General features: G+C 42.2%; 2 protein-coding genes across 4 annotated transcripts in view; both read left to right on the plus strand.

The window, feature by feature from the left end:
• The window catches only part of LOC137790897 (unconventional myosin-Ic-like), a 41,326-nt gene extending 37,467 nt beyond the window's left edge, over positions 1 to 3,859 (plus strand). For all 3 annotated transcript variants that reach the window (XM_068585479.1, XM_068585480.1, XM_068585482.1), the window contains 4 exons: positions 840 to 910; positions 1,010 to 1,107; positions 1,280 to 1,379; positions 2,156 to 3,859. In XM_068585479.1, the coding sequence (XP_068441580.1) occupies positions 840 to 910; positions 1,010 to 1,107; positions 1,280 to 1,379; positions 2,156 to 2,182 (296 nt within the window). In that variant the 3' untranslated portion in view covers positions 2,183 to 3,859. The remainder of the gene's footprint in view (positions 1 to 839; positions 911 to 1,009; positions 1,108 to 1,279; positions 1,380 to 2,155) is intronic.
• Positions 3,860 to 5,148: 1,289 nt separating this feature from the next.
• LOC137790898 (large neutral amino acids transporter small subunit 4-like) overlaps positions 5,149 to 12,500 on the plus strand; it is a 20,458-nt gene continuing 13,106 nt past the window's right edge. The window contains 3 exon segments of the mRNA XM_068585483.1: positions 5,149 to 5,369; positions 7,472 to 7,690; positions 12,110 to 12,326. Coding sequence (XP_068441584.1) covers positions 7,531 to 7,690; positions 12,110 to 12,326 — 377 coding nt within the window. The 5' untranslated portion in view covers positions 5,149 to 5,369; positions 7,472 to 7,530.

Raw genomic sequence — 12,500 nt, forward strand, 5'->3', positions numbered from 1 at the left:
GCGGCAGCGTTACTCGTTCACGTATTTGCGTATTAATATTAACGTTAGATATTAATTTATTAGTCCCGCAGTGGAAACGATGCAGGAATACAGCAGCAGACTAGTACATTAAATATATAATGTAATAAAAGAAATACAAATAAAAGTGCAAACATAGTAAAATATCATTGTAAATACATATTTTATAAATTGTATAAATTTTATAAATTTATAAAATTTATATATTTTATGAATTTTTTTTTTTTTTTAATTTTATAAAATCAAGAAAATAAAAAATGCAAACATAGTAAAATAAAAAATAAACACATTAAATAAATAAATGAAATACATTAAATATACACAAATAAAAGTGCACACATAGTAAAATAGTAGAAATTTAGTAAAATAAAAAATAAAAAATAATAATACTAAATAAATGAAAATGAAAGTGTATACGTAGTAAAATGTAAATAAAAAAGAAGTAACATGAATAAACAGTAATAAAAAACAGTAAACAATCCACAATAGCAGTAATAAATATGCAGACATAATAAAAAGTATTATTATTGCAGCAGTTGGAGTGATTTTTGGGGTCATATTTGTGGCCCAGACTTCCTACACACAAGCAGTCCAGAAAGTTGAAAATATGTGTGACCCCAGAAAAACCCAGCGAGAAGCTTCAAAACAACGACGGTATCGTCATATTTTCTTTCGGCTGGTCCTTGAACACACCGTGTGTGAAACAGAGGTTGTTTTCCGACTTCATTCACGTCGCCGTAACTCTGTGATTCTGCTCAAACGACTCTGGAGCTTTTGTATTGAGCTGAAAGCGAACACCTTCAGACTGTCTGTCTCTGCAGGGATCTCGGTCAGCTCTCTCAGCGACGGCCTGTTCGTTCTGCACGTGTCGAGCGACGACAACAAGCAGAAGGTAAAGAACACAAAAAAGACATCGACGTGAGTCGGCTTGTCGTGGTTTCGTCTCGACGGTTTTGAGCGTCATCGTGTTTGTTGGTGTTTTTCTCGGCAGGGAGACGTTGTTCTGCAGAGCGACCACGTCATCGAGACCTTGACCAAGATCGCCATCTGTTCTGACAAAATAAACAACATCAACATCAACCAGGGAAGGTGAGGCGTCGGCAGAACCACAGGTTTCCTAAAGGGACCCTGGTGCTGAGAGGCACTGCCACGGTCCTCCACAGGGGGCGCCAGAAACAACACCACATGAAGGTTCCTCGTAGTAACGTGTGTGTGTGTGTGTGTGTGTGTGTGTGTGTGTGCGTGTGTGTGCTGTCCTCAGTATCACGTACACGGTGGGTCAGGGTAAAGAGGCGATCATCGACTTCACGCCCGGATCAGAGCTGCTGGTGGCGAAGGCCAAGAACGGCCACTTGTCTGTGGTGAGTAGAACTCTGACTCCGCCCCCTTCAGGGAGCGTCCGTAAATCCAAGCGCCGCGTGTATGTATTCATGAACATGTGATGTTTAGTGCTAAATGTATCTGCCAGGGATATGTGGGTGTGGTGGGCAACGTAAACGTCTCATTTTGATTGGTGCGCAGCAACATGTGACATCACTTAGTCCCGCCCCCTCAACTGATGTAGAAATCTCACATAAAATAATTTTAAAAAACTCTTTGAACTTTGGCAAAAATGAGCCATAAAAGGTTTTTTAGAGACTATTTAACCTTTTGTTTCTTTATAAAGATTTTAATACTTAACTTCTTTTATTTAAGGGTTTGTTTAAAGTCACTGAAGGACAAATATGTTCAACTAAAGTACAAATTTGTAAAAAAAAAAAAAAAAAAGTTTAACAGTTTTACTTCTTTTTTTTACATTTCTTTAAAAAACAATAACAACAATTTTTTTTAAAAAGTAAAGTTTTTAATTATTTTTTGGGCAATTTCATTAAAAAAAAAATAATTTTAAAACTTTTTTTTTTTAACATTTCTTTAAAAAACAATAAAAACAAATTTATAATTTTTTTAAAAAAAGTAAAGTTTTAAATTTTTTTTCACAATTTTACTTTTTTTTTAAAAACTAAAGTTTTAAATTTGTTTTCACAATTTTACTTTTATTTTTTAAAAACTTCTTAAAACTTTTTTTTTTTTTTTTACATTTCTTTAAAAAACAATAAAAAAAAGTACAAATAAAAAAATCAGATATGTTTTCTTGCAGACGGCTCCCAGACTGAACTCCAGATGATGGACGCTAGTACCAACGTACCGCCGACGCCTCCTCCCATCCTCCAGTCACGCGGCCCGCTCCGCCCTCAGCCAATCAGACGCCAGCTGGGTGACACGTGCTTCCAATAAAATAAAAGAAAGAAGAAAAGAAAGAAAAAAAGAAATCCAGCAAAACTAATTGATATATTTATGATTATATATTATATTTTTGGGGGGGAATTAATACTGTTTGAATATTCTGATTTTATACATGAGGCCAAGGAATAACAAATATTTTTGGTGCGCTTTTCTTGCACCGCGTGTGTTTTTATTGTGCTTTATTTGGGAACACGACCAAGACGACAATGAGGGAGGAGTCAGTGCCGTTGATGAGAATCAGGGTTAGTTGTTGCCTGTTGCCTCTTTTTTATGTTTTCTGCCCAATTTACAGGATTAATCGTCTCGCTGACGCAGCGTTTTCTAACTCCTTGTTCTAGAAGCGTGAAGGCTAACGGTATGTAGCATCGCGGTGGAGAGGAAGTGAACAGAAGAGTCGCGCTAGCACGACCTCGAAAGTATGAAAGAGAAACGAAGAGGAGGAGGAGGAAGAAAGAATCTGCCTTGACGCCGGGCGATCGTGCCTTTTTTGCTGTTTTTGAATAATTTATTTCGCAGAGAGTCGAGCTGAAAAAAGAAAAGAAAAAACCCATGACGCTCAGCGATGGAACGAGTCGAGTTCAGTGTAGATTTGATTCTTGTTTCTGAGCGTCGGCGTACGTTGCTCGTTGCTCGTTGCTCGTTGCTCGTTGCTTCTGCTTCAGAGCCGCCCGACCGGCCGTGACATCGAGGTTTCCTTCCCTGAAGAGGAGCTTCGGCTGAACTGGTCTGACGGTTTCTTTGAGAGCAGATCCAGTCTGTCTGGTAAACATTATATGGACCATTAGCTATCGTCTGCGTTATGCTAAGCTAACTCTCCAAGCTTCATCACAGTCTTACCGGCGACGTAAATCTTGTGAAAAGTCAAACTTTTTTCATTTTATTGCCGGAAAATATAAACATTCGGAACCGTTTCCATAATTATATATATATTATATTTTAAATCATGATAACAGTAGAATATGTTTTACAGCGGTTCGGTTGAACAGTTTTACCGTAAATATCTCCAACTTTGACCAAAGAATGATCACAAAGCGGCGTTGAAAACTTTTAAACGGAGCTCTAAAGTGTTTTTAAATATCTTTTTCGTTCCTTCGCTCGCTGACTTTGCGCCTCTTTGTGTGTTTGCGAGGCTTCAGGAGAGAAACACACTGTAAGCCAAAGACACCGTTGATTTCTATTGATTTTGTGTCCGTATGATTCATATTTGATGTTTTCAGGAGGGAGATCTGACCCATATGTACAGTTTGTGTTCCGTGTTGTAAACCAGAGATTCAACCAAGTGACGGAGTTTAATGATGTGGAAAATGTTTGGGAGAAAAAAAAGAAATATTGTTTAATCGACGCAAACTCGTTCACGTGCCTTTTGTCGAGGAGCCATACAGCGGACGTTGTGTGTGCTGAAGGGTTCCTCTTTGCGTTCATAAGCTTTATTCAAACCAAAACGTTTGTCCCGGTGATTTTTACACTCCTGTTGTCAGACTTACTGTTCGCACACATGTAGAGTTCTACACACACACTAAGAGACCAGATACTAAAGATTAAAAAATAAAATTTAAAAAAAGTTAAAGACAAACTGGCTGCTGTATTTTGTTGTGTGTCTTTGTGTCTCAGGAAACTCTTCATTTCTATGTTTACAAACACCGAATAATCAGGTTTTTGCCCTTATTTTGAAAAAGTAATGAACTGTTTACATGTATATTTAAAATGTATATTTATATTAACATGCAGACGATTATTACGAAAAAAAGTGGAGCTGCAGGAAGTTCACAATAACATGTACAGTCCAGAAATGTAGGCTTTTCTTTCTTTTGGGCTGCGTTCTCTCTCCTGACCACCAGGGGGCGACTCCTCTGGTTGTATAGAAGTCTATGCTTCGTGTTTAACACTTGTTGTGAGGTTCTCTGTTGTATGAATGTTAATTCTCCCTCCAGTACCTTTACTTGAGTACTTCTTCCTTCTGCAGTGTGCAGCGTGAAGTGTTTTAATCTGCCACGAGGTGTCGCCCTCGCTGCTGAACATCCGGTTTGTTTTCTGGACCTCGTGCTCTCTGATTTCCTGGATTTCTAGGAACTGAACGTTTGGTGTGAAGTTTGAAGTAAACAGTTTGAGTCTCCAAACAGGACAAATGGGATTATGTGTGTGTTTATATAGGATGTGTATGTGTGTGTGTATTTATATTTATGTATATACATACATACGTGTGTGTGTGTGTGTGTGTGTGTGTGTGTGTGTGTGTGTGTGTGTGTATACACACACACACACACATATATATATATATACATATATATATATATATATATATATATATATATATATATATATATATATATATATATATATATATATATATATATATATATATATGTATGTGTGTGTGTGTGTGTGTGTGTGTGTGTGTGTGTGTGTGTGTATACACGCTTAAGTGTGTAACGTTTTTGTGTAGAAGTTTCTTTGGTGTATTTTCGGGTTGCAAGAGATTCCAGGTGGGATAAATAACAATTATATTAAACTAATCTAAATGATCAATTAATTAAATTAAATTAAAAATTCATAATTCATGTGCTTGTATTTTTAAATTGTATAATGCTACATAATTAAATCTAATAATGTTTTTGCTTTTGTTTTGTCCACACATCTCAAAACGCCCCCTCCTCCCTCCAGAAAATAAAAAAACATATTTTTTCGGTACCAGCGTTGAGGATCAACACACATGTAACACAGCCTCTGCGCTCTGATTGGCTGCTGCCGGTCTCTAGCTCAGCCACGGGCCAATCAGCGGGCGGCCTTGTTTGTGTTGCCGCTCCTGCGCCGCTATAAAGCTCCAGCAATGAGGGATGAGAGAGGAAGAGAGAGTGACTCAAAGACACCCCCAAAAAAAACTCAAAAAAGACGCAACCCCGTTTTATTTTCATTTTTCATTTTGTGCTGAATCCCCAACCCGCTGTCTTATATATACATATTTATATATTTGTGTGTGTGTGTGTGTTGTTTTTTTTGTCGTCGTGGGACATTCGGGACCTCTGCCTGCGGACGCAGCGGCTGTGCTGCCCCCCTGAACGCGCTCTCAGGTAGGATGCTCCAGACGCGCTGACTCATGTGCTCCTCCTGCGCGAGCCTCTCCTGCACCGTGACGCGCTCTGCCGCAAAGTGCTCTCTTTTATTGTGTCATGTGTCCTCTTTTACGTGTGTGTGTCTTTGTTTAATGGCTGCGGGGAAGGGAACTGTCGCTGCAACAGCCTCCTGCACTCTTGTCAACTTTCAGCCCATCACTGCTGTTTTCACTCGTTTCCCTCTCTCTCTCGTGGCCTTTTCGAGGCGATTGTGTAAATGTGCTGCAACACACAAAAACATGCACAAACTATTCTATTAGAGCAGATGAATTGTCACAGTTTCGTTCATTCATTATATCTTCCGTTTCCCCTTTTATGTCGTTCATTGCTGCATGAAAGTTATGATTTGATATCCTATAATAGAAATCGGTGTCTGACTGGTTGCTTAGTTGCTGGGTTCGTCTCTTTAGTAAAGTGTCTTTGTTTCAAGCAGTGATGGTTGTCCCCCTCACAGTACTGTTGTTGATGAACAGCTGAGCGCCTCTTGCGGAGATTTAGCGTTAAGTACCCGAAAAACATCACGTGTACATCCGGTATTGTCTTCAGAATAAAAGTGTTAAAAAATAAAACTGCACGTTCACTTTCTTAAAAGTATTTTAGGAAGTATATATTTGTTCAGTATAAGTTTATCGTCCTTCATCAATTATATCGCTGTGGTAATTGTTTGTTTTAATGACGTTGATTCATTGTCTACGTCCGTCAGACTTTTATTCTGAAATCCTCACAACCGGAACCGTGATGTTTTGATCTGTCTAGCTTTACTCTTGCCAGCCTGAGATGCAGATTTGGGTGGTGGTGGGTGTAGGAGGAGTGTAGGGGGGTTATTGTGCAGATGATTTCAGTCCGGTTCAGACCAGATCCAGCGCTTCTCTTCTTTCACCGTGGTATACTTTGTTTTTTTGTTGGCAGAGCGTGAGTACCGCGACTCAACTGTTAAAAACACACAAAATCCAAGTGAATGGCCCGTGGCCATTTGTCTCTGTCTTAGCTGAGTGACGTCAAGTTGACGTGACTCTAGTTTTAATAAGTTTTTTTTAATATATATATATATATATATATATATATATATTTCAATATTGACATTTTTTTAAGAGATGTGGTACACTGTGGTCCCCGTGTTTATTTTAATTTAATAAAAATAGTATATTTATATTCATCATCCGGGTGTCAGATGTGTATCTGAGACAGATCACAGGAGACGAGAGACAGCAGCGCGAGCGCCGGCGGTTAAGTAACACCGTGAATCTCGCGCCGCGCTGGTTCGAACCGGCTGGAGCTCGCGCTGTATTCACGTGTCGTGGGGTTTTCCGGCTAGCACACGCTTTGTTCTGGCTAAAGCCGCTTTCGTCACACTCCACAGACACCCGCTTTAACACCGAAACATCCACGTTCATTTGTTAAATACAGAGCATCTACAATTACATAATAATCAGTTGACGTATTTTTCGACGGAAGCCCAGCAGAGGCGCCAATAAAGCCCCCAATACAGTTTTCCCCCACAGGCTGTGAATGCAACATCAACCTCACGTGTAGCTGCTGCACGAGCTATGTCACTAGCAGCCAATAGGAGCAGAGCGGACAAACCCTCAAGCCAATCAAATACGCCTTAGGGGCGGAAGTTACAATAACATATTCAGAGGAGGAGTTTAGTTATGTACGTCAGAGGCCTCAGCTGTCTTCAGTTTGTGGGAGTCTTCCTATGAAGACCGCCACCATCATCATCACCACCATCATCATCATCATCATCATCATCATCAGACAAAGACATGTTTATGATTCAGACCTTGGAACAAGAATCAGCTTTGTTAGCCAATAAACAAAGAGTACATTAAGACAAGTGTGTTATATTATATCTATAACCAGTAACAATGAACGTATAATGTCTATTTACACGTTAATAGTTCCTCAATATCGCTGGAAACAGTTCATTTCTTGATTGTATATGTGATAACACCCGTAACAGCTGAAGTTACCAGTGAATTATGAAGTTATTTGACATCATTTTTGCATGTTTGAATAATAACCACCATGTTCTAACCGACCTGTTTTGTTTTTGGCAGCCTTCCTGTCTCCTAAGGTCAAAGGAGGCCGTTGACGCGGCGCCTCCCGCCCCGCCGACATGGCTCCCACGCTGGCCACGGCCTTCTCCCGCCGCTGGTGGATGGCGGTGACGGCGGTCATCGAGAACCTGCTGTTCTCCGCCGTGCTGCTGGGCTGGGGCTCGCTGCTCATCATGCTGAAGTCAGAGGGCTTCTACTCCTACATGTGCAAGGGCCCGAGTGAGTCACACAACTTCATACAGTGACTCCCATAATGCAACTCTGACTGCTAACGCAGCTACTGAGGTCTCACTACTACTACTACTACTACTACTACTACTACTACTACTACTACTACCACTGCTACCACTACTACTGATACTATCACTACTATTGCAACTACTAATGCTACTGCTACTACCCCTACTACAACTTCTACTGCTATGACAACGACTACAACAACTATTTCGACGACACCTAGTACTACAATTACTACTACGACTACTGTATACTACTACGACGACTACTACTACGACTTTGACTAGTACGACGACTACTATTACGACTATTAGGACTACTATAACTATGTCTAGTACAACTACTGCTAATACAACCTTTCCATGAGTATCTCTGAGTATTCTAACCCTTTCAACTGGCTAATTGTGACACGTTTTGATGGAATTAATATTACTATTGTATTATTATGGAGATTTAAGGACACACAAACACGTGTTGGAGAAAGCCCTTTTCTTTATTCCGGTTTGAAAAACAACACGACGACATTGTTACAGAGCAGCATCACCTCCGAGTCTCTGCGCCAGACGGCAGAGCTTCAAACGCGGCACAACAATCTCATATTCATAATCATCAGCCTCTCTTTGATCAGAGCGGCACTCATCCGGCTGCTGGTTCAAGTCCTCAGGACACAACAGTGCTTCTTGTTGAGCAGATCAAACCGCGAGCAGCGCGTTGGAGCCACTCATGCTTAAAACCATGAAAATACAACAGGACCCTGGTCTAGTGGACGTGTGAAGAGACCTTTCATCCTCATCCTCCTGGTCTTCAGTCTCTGCTCGCGTCTCTGTTTTCACCAATACATCTGCTTTTACGGTGATTATTATTACGATCACTCGGTCACATGACCCCGTCTCTGTGGGGAACACAGACACACACACACACACACGCTCTTTTCCCCTGCGGCCATGTTGTTTAATCCAGCGATGACCCGTCCATGTTTTATTATAGCGGCTTCATCTGGATGGATTAGATCTCCACACTGAGTCAGCAGGTTGTTTCTGGTAGCAGGTCAAGAAGGTGTGTGTGTGTGTGTGTGTGTGTGTGTGTAGGTGTAGGTGTAAGTGTGTGTGTGTGCGTGTGTGTGTGTGTGTGTTTGTGTGTGTGTGAGAAAGAGAGTGTGTGAGTGAAACACTGACATCTCCTCCTCCTCCCCCAGAGGCTCGTCATCGTTTGCTTTCTTTATTTTTAAACAAGCTTGCAATGTGGGAGTTATGCAGGCCCAGCGCAATGCATGCTGGGATTCTGTGAAGGCCGGTGAGCATCAGCTGCTCCGGCACATTCAGGTCCTTCATACGAGGCCTTGCAGGACGAGAACACACAGATTGCTGCCAGATGAAAAAGCATAAAAAGGCTGTTGTTCAACCTCCTCGGCTTTAAGTTACATAACTTGTTTTTTCGCTCCTTAATGCAGACGAGCATGCGACTACTTTGTCTTCTTTGCATGTTCCCCCGCTGTGGCTTTTGTTTTGGAAGAAGCGTTAGTGAAACTCACACTCTCCCACGGTTGGTTAAAGCGTGTGTGTGTGTGTGTGTGTGTGTGTGTGTGTGTGTGTGTGTGTGTGTGTAAACAGAAAGGTGTACATTCCTCCGTCTGAGTCCTTGACCCTCATGCCTCACCTCCCTTTAGTCTCTCGACAGCGTCTGTCAGCGTCTCCTTCGCTGAGTTTTCTGAGAAGCGTGTTTCTATCCAACCTGGACAGAACGTCCTGATCTTAATAACTCTGTGTGGATGTTTTTATACCGACGTTACTCAATAACGGCTAATATCCTAAACTTTAACGTGATGACGGGCGGGTTGAGCTCTGCAGCTGTTGCTGCATCCTGGTAATCATTAAACCAACTGACCGTGAAGGAGGAGAGAGTGTTTAACATCAGTTGTATAAGAGGAAGCTTGTAGGAGAGACGGGTGAGGTGGAAAGAAGGAACTCGGATAAACACACACACACACACACACACACACACATATACACACACACACACACACACACACACACACACACACACACACACATACACACACACACACACATACAAAAAAAATATTTTCATGGCGTTGACGTGAAAGAGAAACACCCTGTAAAGGATAACGAGCGCAATCTGACCCCTCTAGAAGAAGTTAGCACAGAAGATGGAGTGTGTGTGTGTGTGTGTGTGTGTGTGTGTGTGTGTGTGTGTGTGTGTGTGTGTGTGTGTGTGTTCATCAACAGCTGAGGTGATGAGATAAAGTGAATCGACTTTTTGTTGACTTTCTTTTATCTTTTCATCTGGTGTCCCTGTAAAACTAAAGTCATTCCTGACTCCAAATTTAGCGCCAATTAGCAAGTGGCTACGTGAAAAACTAAGATGACATGCGTGGTAAACACGATACCTGCTAAACAACATGTTGTATAGTAAGGATGCAGTCAGAGAGCAGCTAGCGTGACGGTTGTGAGCAGCTACCATGACGGTTGTTAGCATCCAGCGTGACAATTGTGAGCCGCTCGCTTGACGGTTGTGAGCAGCTAGCGTGACGATTGTGTCTGACTTCATGCCATCAGGTTGGATAGCAAAACCAAAACTCTCTAAGATAGTTATTGTACCGTAACGCTACGATTTCAGCCACTAAACCAACTGATCATAATGAATAAACTGTCAAAAGGGATTCAGAGCGTGTTGCCTCCACACGGCTCTCAACATGGCGTCGCCTAACAGCGCAAACAGCCGCAATAGCGCTAGCAGAGCTAACAGCGTTACTCTGCTTTATCTTCTCGCGGATTCTACTTGTTTGCTGCTTTTATTTATGCTCTGAATGTAAAATGCAGCACCTTTTATAAAGCTGCATATGAAAGTGGATCCAGGTGGTTGTTTTTTCCCAGAGGCCACTTCGGGTGAATGTGACGCATCGCAGTGGAGTCATGTGACCTTTTAACAAAAAGCCCAACGGAGCATTAACGCTCCGCATCATCTTGTTAAATGGAACGAGTCCCTTGTTTTAATGCATGCGAGAGCATTTAAAAAACAGCAGCGGTTGCATCAAAAGTTGGTTTAAAGCCTCTTTCGACCTTTCACCTACTTACACATCCTCAAAAAAGTCTCGGGCCAGATTCTCCGGGGATGCGTCAAACGTGATGTAATAACTTCCTGTTGTGACTCTCGACTTCTCCCGCTCGGCCCAGACACCTGCATCAACACTCTCGTCTCTAACTGAAGCGACCTCAACAAGTCCACAATGCACTTTTTTTTAGCAGAGAGACTCGACTGGCCGGTTCTGAAGTGATGAGTCAGGGCTTTGAACCTTAAATCCGTCCCTCCAGATATGAAACATGCTGCTGAGTCTGCCCTTTTCTTCCGGGCACTTTGACCAAAAACAAGTCGAGGTGAGCGAGGAGTTTGTTTTCCTTCCTCTCTTGTCGGTTGATACCGGCGTGAAGTCTATTAGAGCAGATGGAGACGGAAATAGACTCGAACATGAACTGCGAGGACGTCGTGTTTACGCCGGCGACTCAGCGGCCGAGTCGTTGAAGAGTTCCCCTCCGCCGGGGCGGGGGGTTCAGTCCAGACTATATCTGGACGCCTGTTTACTCCGCATTGTGTTGTTCTCCCTCCGGCTGGTTTACTTGACCTTTAATGAGACTCCTGGATCAGCGGCTCAGCTCTCAGAGGGGCGGGGTGTTGAGTTCAGCAACATTAGAAATGACCTCGCTTGAAGAGCGCGATTTACCAACAGTTTAAAAGCACTAGATTACATTAAAAGCGTACTAATACACTTCAAGACTGATGTGTTGTTGTGAATGTCTTATGACTGCACTCTGAACGTATGAGCAGCGTTCTTAATTTTATGTTTGTGGTGAATAAGCAGCGTTTAATTTACCTCGGAAATCAGAAGCGTTCAACTTTTAACTTACTGAGGTTTGCTCCAGCCAGGTTGGCTATTATTAGCCAGGTTGGTAAATCTTAGACAGGTTGGCTATCATTAGCCATGTTGGTTAATATTAGCAGCACCGGTTGATAACGACACTTTATATAATACATGAGATCCGTAGCGACATGTTCACAGAGAGGCGTGAAGCAGCTACTGTCTGTAAGGCCGATTTAACGCGACACAAGTGAGACAGTAGTGCAGATAAACTCCATATCCTGTTAACTGTTGAGTCACTGGGCGGCCATCTTGGATTATGAGGTTGGAGTCACAAATTCTGTTTCCACCTGTTAGAATTAGACCAAATTTCAGGGTCGACCTGCTGCTGTACGGGAGGTTGAAGGATTATATTATGAAGTTATTAGAATTCATTTATTAGGATTGTGCGATGGCAATCCAACCACCAAAACATAATAGTATGAATTAAGATGACGAATCCAGCGTTTTGACTTTCCTCCGTCCAGAAAACAGCTCCGCGCTCGACTTCTCCAACGCCTCCACCTCCGCGGCGCCCGATCAGGAGGAGTACCTGGAGATGAAGGGCTGGCCGATCTGCAAGGACCAGGACGAGATGCTGAACCTGGCCTTCACCGTGGGCTCCTTCCTGCTGTCGGCCATCACCCTGCCGATGGGCATCGTCATGGACAAGTACGGCCCGCGGAAGCTACGACTTCTGGGCAGGTGAGAAAGTCCAAACCTTCTGGAAAACCAACCTACTTCCAGGCCCTTTCCTCTAAGATGTCATCCCCAAACTAAAAAGTGTATCTCTGCAGCCACTAGGGCTGTTTAAATAAAGTTGTGTTATAATAAAAGGTACACATGTGAGATGTTGTTCAGATGTGTAAATATCAGTCT

Source organism: Clinocottus analis, unplaced genomic scaffold, assembly GCF_023055335.1.
Source record: "Clinocottus analis isolate CAN_PGR_092001 unplaced genomic scaffold, fCliAna1.0.p SCAF_2, whole genome shotgun sequence".
Lineage (NCBI taxonomy): Eukaryota > Metazoa > Chordata > Actinopteri > Perciformes > Cottidae > Clinocottus > Clinocottus analis.